The sequence below is a fragment of the Cricetulus griseus genome, chromosome 2 (assembly GCF_003668045.3).
Source record: "Cricetulus griseus strain 17A/GY chromosome 2, alternate assembly CriGri-PICRH-1.0, whole genome shotgun sequence".
Lineage (NCBI taxonomy): Eukaryota > Metazoa > Chordata > Mammalia > Rodentia > Cricetidae > Cricetulus > Cricetulus griseus.
Genome location: NC_048595.1, coordinates 19,710,496 through 19,737,633, shown reverse-complemented (window position 1 = coordinate 19,737,633; position 27,138 = coordinate 19,710,496). Strand labels below are relative to the sequence as shown.

Sequence of the window (27,138 nt, the reverse complement as noted above, 5' to 3'; positions counted from 1 at the left end):
GAATCTGGCCATAAAGAATCACCTTCACTCAGAACCACACATGTGGCAGGGGAGGTGGCTCAGAGTGGCAAGGCACACAAGTCTGGCAATCTGAGTTTCATCCCTGGAGCCCACATAAACATGGAGAGAAGTGACCCACAACGTTGTCCTCTGAATTTCACACGTGTGCTATAGAATGTCTACACACAACACACGGTAACAACTACCAGGGCCGAGTGGTGGGGATGCATACCTTCAATCCCAGAACGAGTGAGGCAGAGGCAGGTTTATCTGAGTTCGAGGCCAGCCTGGTCTACAAAGGGGGTTCCAGGAAATTCCAAGATACAGAGAAACCCTGTCTCATTATAAATAAATACATAAAACCTGTGTCATAGTCCTCCCTATGTCATGGAGGGTAGAGGTGGGGGCTGAGAGCCAGAGTCAGGAACCTGGCCTAGTAGGTAGAATTCTACACAGCAAATCTGGGCTAGAAGCCAAAACCCCAGCTCTCTGCAGCAGCCAAGGAGGGGCTAAAGGGAGGACACAAATGGAGCAGGATAAAGAGCTTTAATGTGTAACAGGCCAAATGGGGAGGAGAAGACCCCAAGACCCAGCCCATGTCCGGTGAAGCCCTGGAGCTCACATGCCTAGGATGTCCCATGCCTGCCCCAGCCCTAAGGTTCCAAGGTCCCAGGAAAAGGTGGGAAAGGAAGTTTAGGGGCTCAATCCCAAGAGTTCAGGAAGGCAAACACAGGAGCTAGTTGAATTTGGCTTTGGAGAAATCCATCTCTGGGTGCTGATCCATGAACCTGGGAAGCAGAAATGTAAGAGTGAAGGGAGTTGTACACTCTAAGCTAGCCTGCTATTTCTATTCTTGACATTGGGCCTAACCTCCTCAGAACCCTGAAAACACTGGGCTAAGCCACATGGGGCCTCAGATAGCTGAAGCCTGTTTGAGCCCTCGAGGCTGGGAGTGGGACGGGCCAGCAGTAGCACCAGTTTCCAGTAGGTGGCAATGACCACCTCTTACCTATTGCTTCCTACTCTTAAGGTAGCCTTGTCCTGGAGATGACCCTGGCAGGTGGTCAGCACAGGCAAGCCAAGGCCACAGAACCATGAACTTGGCTGGCTGTGCTGGAAGTGGACAGGACAGTCTAGAGTCCCATTCAGTATTTGGTGATACCTTGTTTCTCTGACCCCCAGATGGGCTTTATTTGTAGAAGCAAGATATTAATTACCACACTGTTATCTCCCAGGCCTAAGTCCCCAGAGCAATCCTCCCTGACCCTGAGTTACTTACTTCTTCAGGATTTCCTGTTTCTTCTGTTCATCAGAGGTGGGCAATCCCATGGACTTCTGCCTTTGGTCATACATCATTTTTTCCACCATGCTGCGAGTCTCACTGTCCAGGTCTGACAGCTAGAGAGGCAGGGAGAGGGATGAAGCAAGCACTGGACCAACTAGCCCTCAACTTCTACAACAAGCTTCCCAGCCAACCGGGACTCACAACAAGCTTCCCAGCCAACCGGGACGCACCTTGGAGTTCTCAGGATTAATCTTCTTGGTATTGATTTCGGGGTCACTGGTAACCAGGCGGTTCCACCATTCCATTTTATTGATCTGAGAGGAGGAAGGTTTCCAATGGGGAAACAAAGCTCTGTGACTCAGGAATTATACCTCAATCCCTTTAGAACTAAACTCCTCCCATCCACATCTTGTATCCAAGCCCCATGCAGGCCTGTGCTGGGAGCAGGGTACAGAAGATCTGGACCTCTATCCACCCAGCAGCCAGGGGAAGACACAGGCCAGCAGTTACAAATCAATGCATCAGGGCAAGCCAGTGTGCCGTGGCCACTCCATGGAGGAGAGGCTAGCGTAACTTAAGGTATTAGCAGTAAACAAGAAGGAAGGGAAAAGAGCAAATAAGAAAGGAGACTCTGGCTGGGAGGAAACCCCGTACAAGGGCAGAGTGAGCAGCAGCCGAGTCACCTTCTGTGCCAGGGGAAGCTTGGACTCTTGGCCCTTTGCAGACACCACCTTTATTTACCCCAGTAAATACCCTACCTCTAGGAAGACAATGTGGACTCTATGAGGGCAAATTCTTCTACCATCTGTTCACTGTTCTCCAGTCCTGAGAACAGTGCCTGGCACACAGTAGGTGTTCAAGCATGTGTGGAACTGAACCCACGTGCAAGCATGATGGGAAGGAACAGGATTGACACAGAAGACCTGACTCTGCCTGCCCTGCCCTAAGCAAGCCACACAGCTGAATCCAAGCTGTTTCCTGACTACAAAGCAAGGGCGGAGTGAGGAGTGAGCCCCGAAGGCCCGCAACACTGTCAGAGGAAGTCAGTCCGCACCCTGGCCAGGCAGCGCCTCTCGTACCTTCTCCAGATGCACCGTCACCACCTTGCCGTCTTCAATGAGCCACGAGCTCTCCTCCACCTTTACTTCATTGTACAGCTCTCCGTCAATCACCGGCGGCTGCCCCTTGAGGCCCACCCGGAGGTGCCGCCGCTGGATGTCCACCACCACATCCTTCCCTTTCAGCCGGAAGCTGACTCGGAAGGGCACAGCCAGATCTAGTTCCGACAGGGTCTGGGTCCAGCGGTAGTTGGGCAGGTCAGCCCCGTTGCCCAGGTTGGGCTTCAGCTTCCCTTTGTCCTTCTCATCTTCCTCCTCCTCCTCTTCAGCATCCTGCTCACAGTCAGAGGTGCTCAATGACTTACCTGACAGACCAGACTTCCACCAGGCCAGGCCCAGAACTGCCACTGGACACAACAGCCACAAGAGAGCAGACCTAAGCATTGCACACCTACACACCCTGGGTCACTGGGAACCAAAGGTAAAAACCAATCCTGAAATGTATCCTGTGAGAAAGGATATGGCAGAGCTCACTGCCCCGCCCCTCAGCCCACCCTTCCTGGTGCCCTCTGACTTGTGAGCGGTTTTCAGAGATATTTTGCCAGCATGTATGCATGTGTACCGTGTGCATGCCTGGCACCCACAGAGTACAGAAGAGGGCATCTAACTGAAGTTAGAGATGGTTGTGACCATGTGGGTGCTGAGGACCAAACCTGGGACCTTTGCAAAAGCAACAAATGCTCCTAACCACTTTTCAGCCCACTTGTGGGTTTTCTTGTCCCAGGATTAAGGCCAATCATCAAAAAAATTATCACCATCATCAACGGCATCTCTCTACATAACCCTGGCTGCCCTGAAACTCAGAGATCCGCCTACCCCTGCCTCCTGAGTGCTAGGATTAAAGGCTCGTGCCACTATGGCTGGGTTGAAGAAAAAAAAAAAAAAATTTTAATATTTTTGAAATAGGTTCTCGGGGGCTGGAGAGATGGCTCAGTGGTTAAAAGCACTGACTGCTCTTCCAAAGGACCCTGGGTTCAATTCCCAGCAACCACATAGCAGCTCACAGCTGCCTGTAATTCCAGTTCCAGGGAACCTGACACCCATGGCAAAAAAAAAAAAAAAAAAAAAAGCACATAAAATAAGATTTAAAAAAAAAAAAAAGGTTCTCACTATATAGCCCATATTTACACCAATTTTTCTGACTCAGCTCCCTAAATGCTGAGATTACTGGTGTGGACCACCACACTAGTTCTGTTTTCAATGTTTGGGAAGAGTCCTCAAGGCTGGGGGCAGGAGAGGGGAGGAGAGAATCCCGTTGAAGGGAGGAAGCTGGTGCCAGGTCTATCTTACCTGTTTCCCAGGTGAGTCGAGACTGCCATTTTTGAGTTGGACCTCATGATTCTCTGCATCCTTTTTCTGTGACAAAGGGTACACAGTTGGAACAGAGCCCTACTTCCCAGGACTGATGCAGTCAGGGAGGGGGCAGAGGAGGGACACTCGGCCTCACCCGATCAATCTCCAGCTGCAGCCTCTCGGCCTCCTCATCAGTCAGCTCCTTGATCTGCGGCCCAGGAGTCTCTGCCTTGGCCTCCTTGGCCAGCCTGGCTGCCCGCTCTGCCTTCTCCTGACGTTCAGTCTCCTGCCGAGCTCGCTTCTCTCTCCGAGCCTTCTGTGCCAGCTGGTTGTGGTGGTTAAAGGTCTGCGTGATGAGCTGGGGAGGGCAGTGAAACATCAGAGCAGGGACAATGTCTTAAGGCCTAGGGACAAAGCCCTGCTCACCTCTGCCTTGCAACTGGTGCCAGGTACACAGCTGTGCACTGGTGAGGAGGGTGCTGGTACTGCTTCTGTTACAAACAGATCTCAAGCTCAGTCCCTTTAAGAAGCCTGCCCTAGCACCCAGGTCTACATTTCCTGTTCCTTGGCTGTCTCTCTGCCCCAGATGGCAGCACTCAAAGTCACACTCAGAATCAGCAAGTAGACCCCTCCCCTCCCAAGGGAAGAATCTATTTTCCTTCCTAAACAGAGAACTTCCAATTTCAAGTTCTTTCATGTCCACTGAGCAAGTATCCCATGATGCTTTAACCCCAGGACCTGCTAGATGTCCTCCCTGCCACCCAGGACTCCCCACCTAGCACCTGCCACAGGTCTGAAGAACGACCTGAGTCATCTCAGTCTCTCTGTAAACACAGCCTCGGCAAATGCTGTTCTCACCTAGAATGAGCTCTTTGTCTTACTGGTCAGTCTCCAGGACCAGCTCAAATGTCTCTAGCCGACTCTGAACAGACCCTACTGCAACTCTGTGGCCACCCACACTTCATACAAAGTGCATACCTAAGGAGTCCCCAGGGCAACCACCCCGTGATCAGTGCTCAATGAACCATATTCCAAGCACGTCTGCACCTAAGCTGGAAGGAGGCGCAGTCACAGAAGTCTCCTATACCCAAGGTTCTGTCAAATGTCCCCAGACTCATTCATCTGTGACCCTCCCTTCCAATCCCCAGCCCCATGCCTCACTGAGATAGCTTCAGACTTTGCAAGCAAAGAAGACACCACAGTGCCAGCAAGCTTAAGAGTAATGACGGGGGTTGGAGAGATGGCTCAGTGGTCAAGAGCACTCGCTACTCTTCTATAGGATCCAGATTTCAATTCCCAGCACCCACGTTACAGCTCATAGCTGTCTGTAACAACTGTTCCAGGAAATCTGATTGCCACATACAGACATACATGCAGGCAAAACACCAATACATATAAAATAAAATAAGTAAACTATTTCTTTAAAAAGGAGTAATAATGGGAGTGAAAGAAACAAGGAACTCAGAGGCCATGCTGCTGAGGAGAGAAACAGGTCATGAAGCAACTGCAAGAGACTGTTCCACCAAAGGGCCTTGTCCCCAGTTTCTAATCAGGGGGACCTTGAACTCAAGCCATTTGACAATCACTGGCCAAGGAGGGACAGGAACAGGGCCCTCCCTCTTCTAGCCCCATAAATCATGTCACAATCCACTTGTCCTATTACTTCCTAGCCACTGGAGGTTAAAAGAGGACAGACACGAGCCACCAGGCAATGTCAAAGCCAACCAGAACAGCCTCTGACCCTTCTTGCCAGTCCCCTCCCACCATAGGCTAGAGGTGGCCTATGCAGCAGAGGTTGTAGAGGTCTCGAGTCAAGCTTCAGCCACTGACACAGGGTTAGGAGCCACAGGCTGGCAGGCGGGACAGAGTGAGGTATTCTGGACCTGGTGGGTTGAACACAGGTGTTTTTTCTTTTTTCTTTTTTTTTTTTTTTTTTGGGGGGGGTTGAGGTAGGGTTTCTCTGTGGCTTTGGAGCCTATCCTGGAACTAGCTCTTGTAGACCAGGCTGGTCTCGAACTCAGAGAGATCCGCCTGCCTCTGCCTCCCAAGTGCTGGGATTAAAGGCGTGCGCCACCAACGCCCGGCGAACACAGGTGTTTTCTTAACAGAACTGATGGGGATAAGAATGGTTCCTAGTCTGGAAGGGCACACTGCAGAGCCACTTATGCCTAACCCAAAGAAAGGCCGAGAGCCTGACCTTGATCACTCTCAGGGTTAGTAACACTTGACAAGCAAAGGACCACAGAGGGATGCTCAGGGTAGCAGTGGACCACAGAGGGATGCTCAGGTTACTCAGGGTAGCAGTGGACCACAGAGGGATGCATCATCTGGTCAGGGTGCTCAGGGAGACAGTGTCCTGTTGATTCTGTCTTTTGGCCCTGCCTACCCCACCATCTGTCTCCCTTTCCCAGATTGTGTTAGAGCCGCATACCTGGCTCCTGCCCTTTCTCAACTTTCAAGTTGCCCCACAGGCCCCAGATTTCTCAGCAAGGATATGCCTAGAGTTGGGATGGGAGAGATACAGAGCCAGCAGCCTTTACCTAAGGAACAGGCAGAACCAACATGGCTTCTCTCCACCCTTACCTGTTGTGGGATATTTGTACACTGAAGACGTGTCATTGTGATTGGTTTAATAAAGAGCTGAATTTCCAATAGCTAGGCAGGAGAGAATATGCAGCAATTCTGCGGAGAGAATTCTAGGAAGGAGAGGCAGGGAGATGCCAGGGAAACTCTTAAGTTGGACACACGGTACAGAGCAGAAGTGACTGAGCCACATGACAAATGTAGATTAATACAGACAGGTTCATTTAAGTTAGTTTTAAGAGCTACTTAAGGAAAAGCCTAAGCTAAGGCCAAGCTTTCAGAATTAATATTAAGTCTCTGTGTCCTTACTTGGAGGCTGCCAATCCAAAGATAGTCAGACAAGGAAGCTTGCTACACTCCCACACCCCACAAACCAGTACCCCAGCAACTTTCTCCTAGGAAGCTCCTCATTTTGAGTGATAACTGTCATCCAAGTGACCAAGGCCAGAGCAAATAGTCACCCATGAAGACCCACCTGGTACCAGCCTTACACAGAATGGCCCACTACTTCCTAGCACGCAGCCTATGCGCTCAGCCTCTGCCCAGGTCCTTCTATCTGGCCTGCAAAGCGAGCGAGCGAGCGTGCGTGCGTGCGTGCGTTTGTGTGTGTGTTCATGCAACTTTTTCTTTTAGTAACTTCCACAGCTCTTCATTTACTATTGTTGCTTCCTTTACTTGGGACAGCCTTGTTTGGTCCAGGGCTAGCCCTGCCCCATTGAGGTGGCTTTCAGGGCACCTTTTGTTTCTTACCAAGTCAAATTCCCTGTCTTGTGAAGAACAAGGCCCCTGACCTGCACCTCACCCTGCCATCAGCACCTCCTCACTTGAGTGGCATCATGACGACTATGCCCATGCCCTCCAGAGACAGATGATACCTCTCTTTGTAGCAGTTCAACCATTTTTCTGAACGCAGGGGAATTTTACAAGACACCTCTTTTTTTTTTTTTTTGAGACTGGGTTTCCCTGTGTAGCTTTGGAGCCTGTCCTAGAACTCGCTCTTGTACACCAGCTGGTCTCGAACACACAGAGCTCTGCCTGCCTCTGCCTCCCAAGTGCTGGGATTAAAGGAATGCACCACAACCACCCGGCAGTACAAAACACCTTTCATTAAGCTGCTAACTAGGAAGTATATCTATTCAAACATTTATAAACAAAGGAAGCAGGGAAGGCTAACCTAAGTAAGCTAGGTAGAGGGAATCAGGGAAGAAGGTGACAATAGCCTGACAAACTCCCAAGATGGAAGTTGACAGCAGTTTACACGGGGCCTGATAGGGAGGCTCATGCTAGGATCAAAAGCAAAACAAGCCTGTGTCCTGTAACAGATATCCCTCTTGATTGACTTGGTAACAACCCTGGAACATGTTTACTCAAGCCCATGAGATTTTTTTTTTTGGTTTTTCGACACAGGGTTTCCCTGTGGCTTTGGAGGCTGTCCTGGAACTAGCTCTTGTAGACCAGGCTAGTCTCAAACTCACAGAGATGCGCCTGCCTCTGCCTCCCGAGTGCTGAAATTAAAGGCGTGCGCCGCCACGCCCGGCAATGAGTAGAGAAAAAACCCACCTCGTGAGTCACCTTGAAAACATACTAGTAATTATTCTGAAAGCAGAAACATGGGCTCTTCCTGCACAGAAGCAAAGAGTGAGTGATGGGAAGCTTCTCCAGATAAAGGAAAGAGGTAGAACAATGATAGGTCCATAGGTATAGGCATGACCAAGAACTGACAGCGCCAGAGAGAAACCACTTCTGTCTATCTACAGTGTAGTTCTAGGGAAGAAAAAGAAACCCTGCACCCGCAAGGTGGACGTGAGCTACAGTAAAGAAACCAAGTCTTTGTCCCAGGTTCCCGGCACAAAACTCCTAAGTCCTTGGTACTTCCAAGCGGATGGATCTTGATAGGAAGAATCTTGATAGACTTGATAGACCTGTCTGTTAGAATCCCATCTCATAGCTCAGGACTGGTAGACTGCTAGGAAGACTCAGCGAGAACTGAGGCTGGATCTTACAAGCCACTCCCCAGTGGGCTTTTAGTTTAAGATCTCATGCTGGGCATGGTGGTGCACGCCTTTAATCCCAGCACTCGGGAAGCAAAGGCTGGTGGATCTGAGTTTGAGGCCAACCTGGTCTACAGAGCGAAACCTCATCTCGAAAAACAAAAACAAGTTTAAAAAAAAAAAAAAAAAAAACCCTACTTATGCGCATCCGCATCTCTGAGCTGGTGTTCACAACCGAGTCCAAGTGGGCAAGAAGGCTGGGCGAGGGCGTCAGATCCCAGGAAGCTGGCTACATGCAACTGTGAGCTACCTGATTCGGGTGCTGGGAGCAGCTGCGGCCAGCCCTCCCACACAGCCTTCTCTTCCAGCCCCGCCCACCTCCTGCTTATTCTGAATAATGTTTGTCACCAGAAATGGAGGCATGTGCAACCGAATCTTCCCTATCGTGCCCAGAAATGGAACTGCTGGGCACGGTGATTCTATTTTTATTCTCCAGGTGACTCCAGGCTCTTTGCCATAGTAGATGAGCCACCTGACATCCCCTCTGGCTGTGCCCAGTGATCCCAACTTCTGCACGTCTTTGTCACTTTTCAAGTGTACCAGCTGGTCTCGAACTTGCAGACTTAAGCCACCCTCCTGCCTCAGCCTCCACAGTAACCCTGTGTAGCACCATCACACACAGCTTTTCTTGTCTTTCTGATGGAAGCTGTTCAAGTGAGTCCCAGGTAGGAGCTCGTTGTATCCTGGCGGAAAGGGGGAGTAGAGTTGTCTGACAAGGGTCTAATGATGTAGCCCAGTAGACTATACAGCCAAGGATGGCCCTGAGCCACCATCTCCTAAGTGCTGAAATGACAGGCCTGGACTGCTGCGTGATTTTTTAAATTTTTGCTTTCTTTTTTGTGATGGCGACACATACCACAGTTCTGAATTCACTGTGTAGCACAGGCTGGCCTCCAAATGTAATGTCTGTCTACTCATCTCCAGCCAGGTAATTGGCAAAAACCCTGTGGGGTGGAGGGTGATTCGGAGACAGAAAGCAAACCTACAGCAGACAGTCTCCATGGTGTTTCTACAGTTCCGCTCAGGACTCTGCAGAGTGTAAAACACCCCTGAGTGAACTTCCTCACCCATCAAATGGGGACGGCTGACACCCATGAAACTACTCAAGAGCCACAGGAAGTTCATGGACAAAGGACCATTCCAAGAGTGGGTCCTGGGTGACAGCTCATTCCCCTTCCAAGCCCCCATCCTGCTGGCGTCCTGCTCCTGCTTAGACGAGCCAGGCCAGGCTTGTCTCCCAGCAACAGATCCACCCAAGGAAAAGGAGTCCCCAGCACTCACCTTCTCTGCCATCCCCTCTTCTCCTCCAACGAAAAAGTCCGTTTTGCGTCGAAGGAAGCTGAAGAAGGTGTTCACAAGCTGAAAGACAGGGGTGGAAACTGAGGCCTGGGGCTCAGCGTGGGGCCTCAGCTGCAGACAAAGTTTCAGTTTAAGAGAGAATCTCAATTTGAATCTTTACTTCTGAAGCTCCCACCTAACAGCCAGCCTCTCCACCAAGTCCCTTCAGTTCCTGAGAAGCCCGAAATTCAGGAAGCTGAGGCAGGAGGATCATGGGTTTACTTCTGGTCTGGTTCAGCTCTCTGGTGAGACTCTGTCTCAAAAGAGCAGAGTACTTTTATTTCCCAGTGTTGTTTTAGTTTTTTCCTGTTGCTGTTACTAAAAGCAAAAATGGAAAACCTGGGGGCTGGAGAGATGGCTCAGTGGTTAAGAGCACTGGCTGTTCTTCTAGAGGACCTGAGTTCAATTCCCAGCACCCACATGGCAGCTAACAACTGTCTATAACTCCAAGATCTGATACCCTCACACAGACATGCATGCAGGCAAAACACCAATATATATAAAACAAAAATAAGTATTTTTTAAAAAATGGAAACCTGAGAAAAGCAGGGTGACAGTAACATGAATCTTTGCTGTCAGCACCTGGGAAGCAGAGGCAGGCAGATCTTACGGAGTTCGAGGCCATCCAGGATAGCTGGGGCTATAACACAGAGAAATGGGGAAGCGGGGGACATGGGACATCGGAACACCACAGAAAGTCACTGTAGGGAGAAAGGGTCTATTTTGGTTTATAGTCCAGGATTTGGTCCATCACAGACAGAAGAGCTGAAGAGAAACTTGGGGCAGATGGTCATATGGTATCCTCGAGAAGCTGAGCACAATGAATGCTAGGACTCTTTCTCTACACAGTAAACCCTTGGCAGTGAGTGTCTGGCACAGAAAGGGAGATGGGCTAGAGAATGGCAGACTCTTCGTACATAAGACTCAGGAGCCATGGCTCAGAGTACAGAGGGTCACCAGCTGATGATGGTAGGTACCTTAGGGCTTAGACTTCATCTTGGTACAACAGCAGCATGCACCAAGTAGAAATAGAATCTATTTGGTCTTTCTTGGACTATGTGTACAGATGGTGTCCTGCAACCCTAGGCAGCCAGAGTCAGCTCCCAGTCCGATACTACACCACAAAAGCAAACCACCAATACCCTACATTGCACTATATTGCTAAGCTGTAATGTTCGGAAGGTTCTGTTATCAGACTTTCCACTTACATTTTCAGCCTTTGGTAGTTGTTTTGAGCCAGGATTTCTCTGTGTAGCTCTGGCTGTCCTGTAATTCACTCTGTAGATCAGGCTGGCCTCAAACTCAGAGATCCTCCTGCCTCTGCCTCCTGAGTGCTGGGACTAAAACCATGCGCCACCACTGACGGCAGTGTTTGTCCTTTCTTTCTTTCTTTCTTTCTTTCTTTCTTTTTTTTGGGGGGTTTTTCAAGACAGGGTTTCTCTGTGTAGCTTTGGAGCCTATCCTGGCACTCTCTCTGGAGACCAGGCTGGCCTCGAACTCAGAGATCTGCCTGCCTCTGCTTCCTGAGTGCTGGGATTAAAGGTGTTTGTCCTTTCTTATATGACTTAATTCATAAATGTCTTCAAGGTTCATCTATGGTTCTAAATTTGACAGGAGAATTTAGCCCATTGTGTGCAATCCCTACTTCTAGGCACTTTAAATGTATTAAAACAGAAAGTGAACTCACTCCCAGATCCATATTATGTCAGTTTAGGACATTTGCAGATTTGACACATTCTGCCCCTTCAAGAGATTCAGAAGTCCTTGAACAACATAACCACCTAGATAAAATGACTTGGAATTGTAGTGACCTGACACAGCTAAAGTCACATGAGGAGAAAGCCTCTGTTGACAAAATGCCTGCATAAGATTAGATATAGGCTGCTGGGCATTGGTGGCCCTCGACTTTAATCCTAGGACTCAGGAGGCAGAGGCAGGCAGATCTCTGTGAGTTCAAAGCCGACCTGGTTCACAGAGTTCCAGGACAGGCTCCAAAGCAATACAGAGAAACCCTGTCTCGAAAAACAATAAATAAATAAATAAATAAATAAAACTATAGGCAAGCCTGCATTTTCTTAATTACTGACTGATGTGGGAGGGCCCAGCCATTGTGGGCGGTGCCACCCCCTGAGCTGGTGGTTCTAAATTCTATAAAAAAGCAGGCTGAGTAAGCCACGAGGGCCAACACAGGAAGCAAGCAGCATCCTCCATAGCCTCTGCATCAGCTCCTGTCCTGGGTTCCTGTCCTCACTGCTTTTGATGATGAACCATTATATGGAACAGTAAGTGAAATAAACCTTTCCTCCCAAAGTTGCTTTTTGATTTTTTTGAGACAGGGTTTCTCTGTATAGCTTTGTAGACCAGACTGGCCTCGAGCTCACAGAGATCCTCCTGCCTCTGCCTCCCGAGTGCTGGTATTAAAGGCACACCTGGCTCCAAAATAATATATATGCATGCAAGAAGTTCTCTTTATATATCAGTAACTTCATGAAGGCAATGCCTGGTCTCCGGCTGTGTCTGCATCCTCAGGACCAGTCTTCTATGTCAGGTACCAAGATAATGACAAACACCTGATGAACAAACCTTATTATTATGAACTTGGTCTTTCCCTTTGAAAGACTTTCCTAAACTCAAGAAAACTAGGCACACACCTGAATCTCAGCACTCGGAAGGCAAAGGCGGGAGGACGACCCTAAATCCACCTTGGTCTATATAACAAGTTCTGGGCAAACCAGGGGTACACAGCAAAGACCCTGAGTCAAAAAACAAAAGCAAAACCCAAGATGTGGCATTTCTAAATTTCACCTCACAGACTAGACAACTGAGGCTAGGTGGTGCGGGGCGCTTAACCCAGCAGAAGGGAACGGAGAGGTCTGCGGTTCACTTCCCCGATTCAAGCTTAAGGGGGCCACGTGCTGACCTCACGCGGTTCTCACTCCCCTGCGTGCAATGAGCGATAGGTGACAGACAGGGAGGCTGCCTGCGCTTGTGGCTAAGATGGAAATCACGTCCGGGAGAGTCGCAACCATTACAAGGCCAGCAGAAGCCCGCGTGGGGCGCAGAGTGGATGCCGAAGCTCTGGGGTCACTCTGGGACCACGAAATTGCCCTCGGGGGCCGGCTGCGGGGCGCTGGCGGCTCGCGGGGTGGGCGGACCGGAAGCTGGGGCGCGAGGGCAGCCCGCGGGGCCTCGGGGACCCGCGCGGCCGGGGTGGGGGAGGTCTGGGCGATCCAGGGCGGAGAAGGGCTGGGGCGCGGGCCACGCCGCTTACCTCCTGCACGCCGCCCTCGTGCTGCTGCGCCATGGCCAGCAGCATGCCGTCGAAGCGCTCCTCCTCCTGCTCCCCGCCCATCGCGCTGCACTGCGAGCTCTGCACTCGCGCTCGGCGATGCCCGCGCTCCGCACGGTTCGCGTCGGGCCCAACGGTCCCCCTGGCCGGCCTTCCGCAGCGGAGCCGGAAACACGCACGGCCCCGGCCTCCCGGGTCCGCCCTTCCCTGCTCTCTTCCCGCCTCCCAGCCCATCGGTGGCCATTGCGCTCCCGGAACGCAGCCCGCTTCACCGGTCATTGGCTAACGGGAGGAGCAAATCAACAGTCGCGACCCCAAAGCGGTGGGCGGGACTTGCGGCCGCAGAGTTTGGCTTGAGTTGCTATGGTCACCAGATACCCGGGAGGAGCCTTCTAGAAAGCTCTGAGCTCGCATCTTGATAGGGCTGGAAGTTAGGAGAAGTTTTGATTAAGCAGTACCTTCAGCTGCGAGCGACAGTTGAGACCCAGCAAGAAAGCGCTCCCGAAAGGGACAACTGACTCCGTCATCCAGGACCAGGCTTTTGGAAGAGTGCACAAAACTGTAGTTTGCATAAAGCCCAGGCTTAGAAACTGTTTGCACTTGGATTAATGCTCTTCCCCTGCCGTCTGGAACTTTTTTTTTTGTTGTTTTTGTTTTTTTTGTTTTTTTTCGAGACAGGGTTTCTCTGTGTAGCTTTGGAGCCTATCCTGGCCCTCACTCTGGAGAGCGGGCTGGCCTCGAACTCACAGAGATCCACCTGCCTCTACCTCCCAAGTGCTGGAATTAAAGGTGTGAGCCACCAACGCCCCTGTCTGGAATTCTTAACTTTTCTGTTCTTTGTTTTGGTGGTTGGAGTGATGGTGATGGCTTGATTTGTTTTGCTGTGACAGGGATGGCGTACTGAAGGCAAGGACGGCCTTGTACTGGTCCACCTGTCTTCATCTCCAAGCACTGAGATAGCCCATGTGTATCCCCTTAAGAGCCCCCCCCCCACCCTCGAGTGTGCATTTATTTTTTACTTTGTAAACCTGGAAGTGCTATACTGTTGGAAGATTATTACCAAACATTTACTGAGAGCCTGGCTGTATCTCTCTCCATGGAATAGGGACTCAGAGGGGTTGAACCTCAGCTAAACACTCCCAAAGAGCAGGACTCATCTCCCCTGTCAGACTCAGGTCTCTGAAGGCTGGCCTGTGTCATCTGCCAGTTAGAAGATGTACTGGTTAGTTTTATGTGAACTTGACACAAGCTAGAATCCTCAGATAGGAGGGAGCCTCGATTGAGAAAATGCCTCCTTAAGAGCCCACAGAGGGGGCCAGGCGTTGGTGGTGCACGCCTTTAATCCCAGCACTCAGGGAGGCAGAGGCAGGTGGATCTTTGTGAGTTCAAGAGCAGCCTGGTCTACAACAGCTAGTTCCAGGACAGACTCCAAAGCCAAAGAACAGAAAAGTTAAGAATTCCAGACGGGCGTTGGTGGCACACACCAGTACAAGAGAAACCCTGTCTCAAAAACAACAAAACAAAACAAAACAAAACAAAAAGAGCCCACAGAGGTAAACCTGTAGGACATTTTCTTAATTAGTGATTGATGGGGGAGGGCCTAGCCCGTTAAGAATGACACCATCCTGGCCAGGTAGTCCTGAGTTCTATAGAAAGTAGGTTGAGCAAGCCATGAGGAGCAAACCAGTAAGCAGCGTCCCTCCATGGCCTCTACATTAGCTCCTGCCTCCAGGTTCCTGCCCTACTTGAGAGTTCGTGTCCTTACTTCCTTAGATATGGAAGTGTAAGCCAAATAAGCCTTTTCCTCCCATTTTTGCTTTTGGTCACGGTATTTCATCACAGCAATAGAAACCCTAAGACAGAAGCCCTGGACTTTTCTGAGCAAGTGGCTCCAGACAGGCCCTGGACTATAGCAATCCTAGCCACAGCCTTTTCTCCCCCCTCTAGGGATTCGAGAAATGACATCTGGCCTTAAGATCATATCCACGGCACAGGAAATACAGCTCCCCATAGTGTGGATGTAAAATAAAGGTTAATTTTATTCTGGGAGAAACTGATAAACCCCAAGTTCCAGCTCCGAGGATCAAGCTCAGTTGCTCTCTGCGACCCAAACCAAACCCAAGAGACAGCTTGTGACCTCTCTCTCAGCCCTTTCTTTATTCCTCACTCCTTGTACATTCTTGTGACCACAACCAAATGGGCGTGGTCAGAGGTACAGGTTCCTAGTGATCTCTCCATACACTTAGCTTCCAGCCTGGCAGAGGCTCCACCTTCTCAACTCCTTCTTCCAAAGAACTACTCAGGTAGTGCCTGAGTGCACCAGGTATATCACATCTACTTTGAGCCCCACAGACAAGGGGAAGCACTGTCGAAGCAGTTTCTGTGAGGCTTAGAAATAATTTTTATTTCGTTTTTAAATTTTTTAGATTTTTTTTTTTTTTTTTTTTTTTTTTTTTTTTTGGTTTTTCAGGACAGACTTTCTGTGTGTAACAGCACTAGCTGTCCTGCAATTCACTCTGTAGACCAGGCTGGTCTCGAACTCACAGAGATCCTCCTGCCTCTGCCTCCCAAGTGCTGAGATTAAAGGTGTGTGCCACCACCACCCAGCTGTAGATTGTGTGTGTGTGTCTGTGTGTGTGTGTGTGTGTGTGTGTGTGTGTGTGTGTTGCCTGCATGGATGTCTGTGCACCATGTGTATGCAGTGTCTGGCGCTGTTGGATCCCCTGGAACTGGAGTTATTGATGTTTGGTTGTGAGCTGCCATGTGGGTACTGAGAACTGAACCTTGGTGCTCTACAAGAGTATTGAAGGGGCTGGAGAGATGGCTCAGAGGTTAAGAGCACTGGCTGCTCTTCCAGAGGTCCTGAGTTCAATTCCCAGCATCCACATGGGGGTGTGGATCCCATCTGTAATGAGATCTGGTGCCCTCTTCTGGCCTGCAGGCTGACATGCAGGCAGAAGACTGTATACAAAATAAATCTTTAAAAAAAATATGGAGTGCACTGACTGATGAACCATCTCCTCTACATTCATTTTCTACACAACACACACACACACACACACACACACACACACACACACACACATCACATCACATGATCAATTCCCATCCAATATAGGATTGTTCTGGGTTTTGTTCTTTCTGCATTATTCTTTCTAACCCCCCCTTACTCTGGTTGAGCATAGAAGCCTGTGATGATATATTGTTTATGATGTATTAAGGATTGCCTGAAGGGTTCAGAAAGCAAAGCTAGTCACAAGTCATAGAGATCAGGCAATGATGGTGACACACACCTTTTAATCCCAGGACTCAGGAGACAGGCAGATAGATCTCTCTGAGTTCAAGGCCACCCTGACTTACACAAGAGTGAAGAGTAACAGAGATCACTCCTTTGATCCCATAACTAGAGAGGTGGAGACAGGAGTGATCTGGCTGGGCAGAGAAAGGAATATAAGGCAGGAGGACACAGGAACACAGAGCTTTTGCCTCTGAGGATTCATGGAGATAGCATTGTCTCTGGAGAGTCATGGAGACAGGTAATAGCTAATGGCTGGTACCTTTGCTTCTCTGGTCTCCAGCTTGAAGCTTGAACCCCAATATCTGTCTCTGGGTCTTAAATTATTCATGTTACAGAAGCCAGGGCCTTGTATATGGTAGGCAAGCTCCCTCCATAACTACACTCCCATGCCAGAGTCAGACTGGAATACTGGCTGATTGGAGGAACTTGAAGACTTGTGTCTTTTATAGCAGAAAACAAAGGTATATTCACAGGACAACATGGCAGATCAAGAGGACATGGACACCACGGCACAGGCACGGTAACCAGGCTTCTAGTTGCCAAATTGGTGACAGCATGATCATCTGCTCATGAGTATAAATAATGACAGTATCACTATATCAGCTACTGGATGGGAGTCCATGAATTCAAACCCATATAAATGCACACACTGGGCTAGTGTGAGGTGGCTCAGCAAGTAAAGGCACTTGTGGCCAAGCCTAATGATGTGAGTTCAACCCCCAGCATCCGCACAGTGCAAGAAGAGAATTAACTTCCAGAAGTTATCCTCTGATATCCATATGCACAGCACCATAATTTTTTAATCAGACACAGTGGCACGTGCCTTTAATCTCAACACTTAGGAGACAGAGGTGAGTGGATTCTATGAGTTCAAGGCCCTCTTGATCTACAGAGTTCTAGGACATACAATGTGCCTTATTTAGGGTTCCTATTGCTATGATGAAACCCCATGACCAAAAGCAAGTTGGGCAGTAAAGTGTTTATTTGACTTACACTTCCAGATTGCTGTTCATCATCAAAGGAAGTCAGGACAGGAACCTGGAGGCAGGAGCTGACACAGAGGCCATGGAGGGGAGCTGCTTACTGGCTTGTTCAGACTTTTTTTTTTTTTTTTCAAGACAGGGTTTCTCTGTATAACAGTCCCAGCTGTCCTGGAACAAGCTCTGTAGACCAGGCTAGCCTTGAACGCCCAGAGATCCAACTGCCTCTGCCTCCTGAGTGCTGGAATTAAAGGTATGTGCCACCACTGCCCAGCTTTTTTTTTTTCTTTTTTTTTTTTAAGATTTATTTGTTATGTATACAGTGCTCTTCCTGCATGTATTCCTGCAGGACAGAAGAGGGCAGCAGATCTCATTACAGATGGTTGTAAGCCACCATGTGGTTTCTGGGAATTGAACTCAGGACCTCTGGAAGAACAGTCAGTGATCTTAATCTTTGTGCCATCTCTATAGCCCCAAATTAAAAAAAAAGCATTTTAAAAATGATTAAGCGAGATGGATCAGCAGATCAAGGCAGTTCCCCTGGACAAGCCTGAGTTCAATCTCTGGAACCCACATAAAGTGGAAGGTAAAACTAACTCCAGTTCATACACACAAAAATATTGATTTTATTTTTTATTTTGCCAGCAGTCATCATATGCAATAAATTAAATTTAAAAGCAGCAGCAGCAGCCAGCACGCAGGTGTGATAGTGAAAGACCCCAGACCCCTAAGGGCCTCAGGATCCCGAGGAGCCCCCGAGACTCAGAAACCAGACCAAGAGCTGCAAAAGCAAGAGGGTTTATTGAACGAATGCGCATTCGGGTGTCAGCAATATCGGGAAAGCTGCGCACCCCAGCATGGGATGCAAGCTCCTTATTTATATAGGAAAAAACCGCAGATCAGCATACAGGCAAGGGGCACAAAGTGATTGATTACAAAGAATGATCTCATGTTAGAGTGGTCACCCAGGTGTGACCTGCTTTTCTACAAAGGAAAAACCACAGAACGTACCCTGAAAAGTCCTTGATTGTCTGTTGGCCAGTCAGGTGTGACCCAAAGAGGGTTGTCTTGGCGATTGCCCCCGTCTAAACCATAGGATGTGCCGGGGTTGGGGCCAACTGCCTTGTAATGGGCCGAGGCCTGTGGGAACTTTCTCTCTGTGAACTAAAATCTTTCAAAACTTTTTCTCTCAGCAAACTAAAATCTTTCATTCCCCCATTTTTTTTTTTTTGGTGAGGTTTTAATTCTAAAACTTATGGTCCTTCTTATTGCCTGAGAGCCTGATATTGTTGATTAAGAACTAGGGGGAGATTAGGGTAGTGAGCCAAGGGGAGCTGTTAAACCATCCTTTTAACCAGCCTTGTAGGGACTCCCGTTCCTTTTACCGCTGGTTGAGTCTTTCTCTGAGCTTGGCCATGGAATCCCCAATAACTCCAGAATGGCTAACATAGAAACAGCACTCCTCTTTTAGGGCAGCTTAGAGCCCGCCTTCCTTAAGGAAAAGGAGATCAAGTCCCCTAAGATTCTGGAGGGCAACTTCTGCTAGAGAAGCCAAAGACTTCTCTAATTTAGTGACGGATCCTTTTATGGCTTTAATATCTTTATCTATGGCTGTTTTTAGCTCATTATAGTGGTGGGGTCCCTGGACCAGTGCTGCGGTTCCAGTGCCGACCCCGGCTGTCATCTCGAGTCCCCATCAGGGAGTGAGAGATATTGGCATTTCCTCATGTAAGGGAGTTTTTTTTTGACTTAGCATTTTAACCAGGGAAAATGGGTGGCGTATTTTTTTCTATACTACTTCCTGCTGACTTTGGGACAAAGTTAGGGACCCAAGAAAGCTGAAATGCTAGTCAAAAGCAAAAAAAAAGGGAATTTAGGCAATGGGGAATCCATCAGGAGCTTCTGGTTGGCAGACTCTTTTGCAGAGACAAAGGGTGTCCATATCAGCTGGACTGGTCCACATCCACAGCAAGTCTAGGGCTTGCAGTCTTTAGGAGCAGGCTGTAGTCAGCAACTGATATTCGTCTGCCAGAAGTGGAAACCTGTTGAGACATGTTTAAACTGGGAACAGAAGTTAAAACTTATATATCTCATTGGAACTCTAGGCCCATATTTTTAGTGATCAAGAAGGACAGGAGTTCCAAGACAAGGGAGAAAATCCCATCCTCAGGAACAAATAGATGGGATTAAAAAAGTTGTACTTATCTGGAGTCCTTTTTTTTACCTATGAGAAGTGGATCCAAGCTTTATGACTTTTTGATCCTCTGAAGCCTATATGAATTTTATTATATAATAGGACATAGAAGTTTTAGACATTTTATCATTATCAATCTGTATTGAAATCCACATTGCAGAAAAAGCAGATATTGGGTATTTGTAGAATGACAGAAATATATTTATATCTTTGAGTTCTAGCAAAAATTACAGATTTGGGTTAGAAGCTTGTACATTTTTCTTCAGTCCAGAGAGTCAGGCATAGATTGGACAGAGGTGCCCCTGGCCCGATGAAAAGCCCCTCAAGTTTACATTTAGACGACAACCAAAGTAAACCCAAAAACCTTGAGCTTGTGACTGAACAGCAGGCAGTTGATTTATCAGCTTATCAGAACTTTATTAAATGATCTATTAAGCTGGCTATAGTTTAACCACTAATACTATCAGAGATCTGAGAAGGACAAATTTTATATAGTTTTTGAATCTATTAAAAATGACAGGGTCCAGTCTATGTAAAGTTAGCCATATCCAAGTCTCAATAGTGTTGGGGGCAGAAGTAAATCTTCGCCAGGTCTATAAAGTGAGAGTTTTTTTTTTCTCTCTGTGGAAGAGGGACATGGTAAAGACTGACCTTATTTTGTCTAGGCAAAGGTGGTGCAATCAATTCTCCAGTGTCCTGTAGCCTGTCCACAGTCTGAGCCTGGTCCTGCCTGGCAGCAGGTGTAGCATCTGAGCATCATGCTCACTGGTCAGCGTTATCACAATCCATGGAGCCCCATAATCTTCTTTAGAGACCTTGGATCACTGTCAGGATCTGGAATTTTCTGTCTGATATTATAAACTTTTTAGTTAACATTTTAAATGCCATATTCTGTAGATCTCTGTAATATTAGAAGTCTGCCTAGGTAAGTCTGGCAACTTGTTTATTTATAAGAATGGCTAGTAACTTGTATTTTTAAATATCTTATAACAGGTTAGCAACTTTTATAAAACTAAGACTTTATATTGTCAGGTTTATCTTTAATCAGTGTAAACATCAGACATACAGGTGGTCTTAGGCTACCCTTATAAAAGAGTTTTGTTTTTAAAACTCCAAAGAATTGAGACCCATGGACTTAGAAGTTATTTTAAGCCCTTTGTTAAACTTAGGTCATTGTCTTCTGTACCATAAGAAATAAACAGCTTAATTTTTTATTAACATATGGAACTTATGACTGTGAATTTAAATTTTAGCTCTTTTGATTTAAGCACAAATATTAACAATATAACAGAAGCATAAATATCTTATAACCTTATAAATTTGAACAATTAAAAATCTTTTAATGTCTTTTTGTAAGAATATAAAAAATAAAGCACCCTTGATGTGTTTAAAATCATTATCATCTGGGTGACTACTAAATTTATGTTGTCAATTCCCAGTGTTACTAGTTTTAACTTTTTGACAGATTTAACCATTGTTAAACAGTTTTAATATTATCTTTATTAAAAAGACAACTGAATTTCTGATAACCCAAATTTAATGACTAGAGCTTGGAGATAAATTCTGAGCTATGTCCATAAGTGACTGGCTGCTGTTAGAATTAGACAGTAAAAATATTTGAACCATTTTTGTTTTGGCTTTTGGCTTATAATAAAATTTACATTTATACCAGAAATCACAGATAGAACCTTTTAACAAGTATACAGAATTAATACAGAATTTTTAAAACCTTTAAACAGAATTAACCTGGTGTGATCAATATTTTTAACCCATATTACTATTATAAATAGAGATGAGAGCCCATAGTAAACAGTTTACATTCTTTTTTGACACTTTTATGACTTTCTTTTGACCCTCTTTAAATTTTTATTATTTTTTGCTCTTTTTTTGATTCTCTTAGACATCCCCATCTTAGATAAACCTGGTCGGGGTGTCCTTAGGGTCTAGAATCAAACACTTTTCTTTTACCTGTAAAATAATTTCAAGATTAAAAGAACCGTCCCGAGGCCAGCCAACATTAAATGTTGGCCATTCGGAACTGCAGAAAGTTTGTAATTTTTTCTTCTTGACGTCCAGGGACTGGTTGTTGGCTCGGTCCCAAACGTCTCCTGAATGGTCTAGAGTCAAACTTAAGGGGGTTGTTAGTTGTTGTCCCATGGTGGTCAGATGGTGAAAAACAAAAAGAGACAAAGAGACAAACACTGAGACAGACAGTCAGGCCAAACAACAAAGACCGAGCGGCTGCAAATCGGTGCTAAACTGAAACCACAAATTCAAACAGGAACGGAGATTTGCGTCGTACGCTCCCAGGGATGAGGGTTGCCTGCTCCCCCTCGCCCACCCAAACTCCCCATGGAGTGTCCTCCAGGGGCAGACTCAGAGGGGAATGACCCATCAGTCTACCTCATGAGTCTCTACAAAGCCTGCATAGCCTATACAGGGCTTCCAAATAGACAGACAAACAGAAAACATAAATCCAAATAAGCCGACTGGACTTACCTCCTCTTAGTCTCGGTAATGAGTCTGGGGTTTCCTCTGACCTCCTTGCTGGCTTGCCAAATGAAAGACCCCAGACCCCTAAGGGCCTCAGGATCCCGAGGAGCCCCCGAGACTCAGAAACCAGACCAAGAGCTGCAAAAGCAAGAGGGTTTATTGAACGAATGCGCATTTGGGTGTCAGCAATATCGGGATAGCTGCACACCCCAGCATGGGGTGCAAGCTCCCTATATAGGAAAAAAACGCAGATCAGCATACAGGCAAGGGGCACAAAGTGATTGATTACAAAGTGTGATCTCATGTTAAGAGTGGTCACCCAGGTGTGACCTGCTTTTCTACAAAGGAAAAACCGCCAGCCAGGTGTGACCCAAAGAGGGTTGTCTTGGCGATTGCCCCCGTCTAAACCATAGGATGTGTCTGGGGTTGGGGCCAACTGCCTTGTAATGGGCGGAGGCCTGTGGGAACTAAAATCTTTTCTCTCTGTGAACTAAAATCTTTCAAAACTTTTCTCTCAGCAAACTAAAATCTTTCAATAGCTCAGACTTGTAATTCTAGCAACTGGGTGGCTGAGGCAAAACAGTGCAAGTTCAAGGCTAGCCTGGGCTACAGAGTGAGAAACAACACAAAACAAACAACAGTAAAAGTATGGAGCACCAGGGCTGGAGAGATGGCTCAAAGGCTAAAAGCACTGGCTGCTCTTCCAGAGGGCCTAAGTTCATCAGCACCCACATGGTGGCTCACAACCATCTACAATGAGATCTGGTGACCTCTTCTGGCCAGCAGGCAGACATGCAGGCAGAACACTGTATACATAATAAATCTTCCAAGAAATTAAAAAAAAAAAAAAAAAAAAAAAAAAAAAAAAAGGAGCATCATCCTTCTGGTGTCAATTCTGGGAAAGAGATTGAGACCTGAATGTAACCTCCGGGATCACTCGAGGACCACCTCACTGGGTTCTGTCAGTCCATCTGTGTTTGCTTTTTCACTGTTACCGTTCCTTGCCATACAGATTGTTTATTCTTTTCCTAAGGAGGCCTGGGCTGAGGTAGACAGCACTACAGTGAAAGCAGTGTGGCTGCCTGTCTAAAGGATAGAGTGGGGGCAGCTTCTTGGCCTACACAGAACCTTGCTCTGTCAAGTCCCAATACCACAGGAGCCCTGATTGTCTCCACCAAGGCTCACAGAACCCTGGAGAGCAGCTGACTGGGAATCATGGAGCCAAGACCAGATGCCAGGGCTCCTCATCCGGAGCACCAGGTTGCCCAAGAGTGTGGCGACAACAAACCTGCTAGGCAAGGCTAGCCAAAGGTCAGGAACCTGACACAGCCAAGGACCTCCCATTTCCCTCATACCTCGCCTCTAACCACTGAAGACAAATATCCAGGGCAGAGAAGCGGCGTGTTAGCAGAGATGTTTCCAGTCGCACCATAGGTGGGCCACACCTGCAGACCAGGCAGGGGCTGGGGGCTGGGAGTGGGGGTAGCTGCTAGCCACCTGTGCTGGGAAATTCACACTTCAGCTGCACAGTTGATTGGGGGGGGGGGAGGGGCAAACAAGGATGACTTCGAGGTCAGACATATCTGTGCTCTGTCCCTTCTGGTTGGAGTGACTTTGAGCAGGTCACTTCTCTGGGAAGTTCTCAACATTACAAGGGAAAGTGATCCATATAGAGTGGGTCCTCAGTAACTGGCAGCCTTGTAAGTAACAATTTTGCAAGGGCCAGCAGGCCCAGCCCCTCTGGAGCTATTGGAGCACAGAATGGGAGCAGGGGGCTCTGGAATGGCCTTCCTCCAACGGGGCCTCTGCACTGGAGTCACAGGAGGGGGTACCTCCTAGACTGTACAATGAGCAAAGTCCCCCAGGGACCTGGCTCCCTTCCCTGCAGCCTGTTCCTTACCGACAACAGGAGCAGAGCCCCAAGGTTAGGCAAACACAGCAGCGATAAGGCACTTCCAGGCTGGGTCAGGCATTCAAGGCCTTAGCTGGCTTTCTCTGGCTGGCTCCTTGGCTCAGTGAGAACCCTGGTCTTGTGTGCATGAAAGTGGGCTCCAATCGAAACAGCAGCAGTCACAGCCACTGGCTGGTTGAGCACCTGAGACCTTGGTGCCCTGGTACAGCCTGGGTTAATGACCTTGTTTATACACTGAGTCATCCGATAAAGGGCATCCAGGCAGTGGGCAGGTGGCCCTGTGCCCTGCAATGGCCACTTCATTGACTAAAGCGATAGCAACGCCACGTGGAGCTCCAGTGCCCCTCCCCCTCCGGTCCTGCCAGGGTCAGTGTATGTGTGCATTGTGTGTGTATGTTGGCTTTTTTTTTTTTTTCAATGAACATGACTTCTGGAGTCAAGGTTCCACGGCCATTCCCCCTCCCGCCATCGAGGATATAAATAGCACTCACAGTACAGAGGACCGATAGCTGGGAAGAAACAGGAGCGAGATACCAACCATGAACTCCAGCCAGTCTGGGGGCTGCCCCTGCCAGGGCTCTGCAGGCCGCCCTGCTATTCTGTACGCGCTTCTAAGCCCCAGCCTCAGGGCCAGGCCCATTGCACCCGCATCTCGCAGCCACTGCCTCTGCCAGCAGCACCGGCCTGTCCGTCTGAGTGCTCCACAGCGCACCTGCCGGGAGGCCTTGGATGTCCTAGCCAAGACAGTAGCGTTCCTCAGGAACCTGCCGTCCTTCTGCCACCTGCCCCATGAGGATCAGCGACGGCTGCTGGGGGTCTGCTGGGGCCCTCTCTTCCTGCTTGGGCTGGCCCAAGATACTGTGACCTTTGAGATAGCTGAGGCTCCAGTGCCCAGTATACTTAAAAAAATCCTTCTGGAGGAACCCAGCAGTGGTACGCAGGGTACCCAGCTACCCGACCGGCCACAGCCCTCACTGGCTGCCGTGCAGTGGCTCCAGCGTTGTCTGGAGTCTTTCTGGAGCCTTGAGCTGGGTCCCAAGGAGTATGCCTACTTGAAAGGAACCATCCTCTTCAACCCAGGTGAGCTCCCAGACACTCCTGGATGGGGGCCACGCTGGGAGGGGACAGGACCCGTCCAGGAAAAGAATCGTTGTCTCTTTGCGTCCTTGTTAGCTCCAAACAGGTATCTCCCAGGAGAGACAGGGAGGTTAAGCAACTACCTGAAGGCCACACAGTAAGGCAGAGGCAGAACAGGCCTGGGAATGCAAGTCAAGCTAATGCAGAGATTGGTCTTTGCCGCTGTGCTGGAAGGGTAGAGTGGGTAAGGCAGACACCGCCGTGTGCAGTGTCTGCCTTCTTCAAGGGCAGGCTGCACAGTGAAGTTCTGAAGGTTAAAGTCCTCCGTGGGTTCAGAGCGGCCACACAGAAAGAATGGAAGGGTGGGGAGTGGTCACTTCTTGGGTGGAGAGCAGATGGGGTGGGGTGAGGGGCGATGAGGAGAAATGAGGCGGTTTTACCACGGAACCCTGGCTGGCCTAGAACTCACTACGTAAAGCAAGTTGACCTCAAACTAACACCATGCCTGGCATGGGAAAATATTCTTTGTAACTTTGAGGAAGACAAGAGACAGGCCTTGGAAGTTAAAGTGTAACGCCAAACGGCAGTAACAGTACCAAAGAATCACATGCATTTCCCATATGTCAGGACTTAGCCTAAGGGTTTTACAAATAGTGATTTGGTTAAACCTCACAGCAGTAGTGGGCAACAAGTATTGTCATTGTTCCCACTAGATAGATGAAGAAACTAAGGCACAGAGATTTAAACTACTCATCTAAGGTCACTCAGAAAGATGAAACTACTTGTCCAAGATCACTGAGCTCACAGTGGCAGTGCTGGGATTCAAATTCAGCCAGCCTCGAACTCACAGAGATCCGCCTGCCTCTGCCTCCCGAGTGCTGGGATTAAAGGCCTGCCACGAACAACCGGCCTCTGGTTCTTTTTTGGTTTTGGCTTTTTGTTTTGTTTTTTGAAACAGAGTTTCTCTATGTAACAGCTCTGACTGTCCTGGAAGTAGCTCTGTAGACCAGGCTGGTCTTGAATTCACAGAGATCTAACCGCCTCTGCCTCCCAAGTACAGGGATTAAAAGTGTGTCACCACCTCGAAAATCTGTCTCAAAAAACAAAATAAGAAAAGAATTATTTAGATATTATTTTATGTGTGTAAGTTTCTACCTGTATGTATGTGTATCATCTGGTGGGAGCTCACAGAAGCCGGAAGAGGGTGTCAGGAATTGGAATTATAGGCAGTTGTGAGCCACAATGTAGGTGGGAACCGGACTCAGGTCCTCAGTCATAGCAGGAAGTGCCCTTAACCACAGAGCCATCTCTCTAACTCGTATGTCTCAGCCCTTATCTCCACATAAATGGAATAAAATGTAGGAGATGGTGATTGAAACCTCCAAGGTGGCAGAGTGGGCCAATGCGTGGAACTCATTAGTAAAGTATTACCTCCCGAGCTACAGGTCCTGGGTTTGTTGCCTAACACCACCAAACAATTAGGTCTCTTCTGTATCTGTAAGGGCTGGGAATGTAGTTCAGTGGTACAACTATCGCCTGGCATGTTAAAGGAACCAGCAATGTTCAGCCCAAATGTAGAATGCCTGCCAAGCATGCCCTAGTATGCACGAGGCCCTGCATTGCACCCCGGCATATGAGGGGGGGAGCCACTAACATTCTCACACCCTGGGCTAGCCTCCACGGAGCAGCTGCTCACCAGCCCTCTTCACCCTCTCTGCCACAGATGTGCCAGGCCTCCATGCCTCTTGCCACATCTCCCACCTGCAGCAGGAGGCTCACTGGGCCTTGTGTGAAGTCCTGGAGCCCTGGTACCCTGCTAGCCAAGGCCGCCTGGCCCGAATCCTCCTCATGGCCTCTACTCTCAAGAACATTTCATGCAGCCTTCTGGTGGATCTCTTCTTCCGCCCTATCATCGGAGATGTTGACATCGCTGAACTGCTGGAAGACATGCTTTGGCTGAGGTGACCTGCAGAGTGGAATCCAGGGCTTCCAAAGGGGAGCTTCAACTCCCCAGGAGCAGCCCTCACCTCAGCCATGCCCCCAGCTTGGACTTCCTTGGTTTGGACACAGTATACTAACTGCCTAATAGGTCCTTGGTGGCCCCCCAAAGTCTTTGGGCCAGGGACAGAGATGGGAGCATGAATGAGGCTGTACTTCAGGCCAGAATTCCTCCTGACTTTGTATAGAACTCAATTAAGTTATTGATTTTTGTAATAAAAGGTATGAC

At 48.4% G+C, this 27,138-nt stretch overlaps 2 protein-coding genes across 3 annotated transcripts; one reads left to right on the top strand and one right to left on the bottom strand.

Annotated features, from left to right (window-relative positions):
• Positions 1–527: 527 nt before the first annotated feature.
• Positions 528–13,123, bottom strand: Nudc (nuclear distribution C, dynein complex regulator). The gene is made up of 8 exons (XM_027399583.2): positions 12,940–13,123; positions 9,612–9,689; positions 3,851–4,054; positions 3,694–3,759; positions 2,365–2,676; positions 1,516–1,599; positions 1,280–1,398; positions 528–788 (listed from the first exon to the last, which is right to left on the bottom strand). Exons 1-8 carry the CDS (start codon positions 13,018–13,020, stop codon positions 737–739), a joined length of 996 nt encoding a protein of 331 aa, XP_027255384.1. The 5' UTR covers positions 13,021–13,123; the 3' UTR covers positions 528–736.
• Nr0b2 (nuclear receptor subfamily 0 group B member 2) lies at positions 11,841–27,138 on the top strand. Of its 2 annotated transcripts, none has more exons than XR_004768144.1 (2): positions 11,841–11,950; positions 26,635–26,767. XR_004768144.1 is itself a non-coding variant. In XM_027399584.2 (2 exons), the coding sequence occupies exons 1-2, from the start codon at positions 24,374–24,376 to the stop codon at positions 26,874–26,876; spliced, it is 783 nt and encodes a 260-aa protein (XP_027255385.1). In that variant the 3' UTR covers positions 26,877–27,138. The 2 variants fall into 2 exon arrangements, 1 of the variants encoding a protein (XP_027255385.1); XM_027399584.2 differs by lacking the exon at positions 11,841–11,950 and adding an exon at positions 24,374–24,914 and having other exon boundaries at positions 26,635–27,138.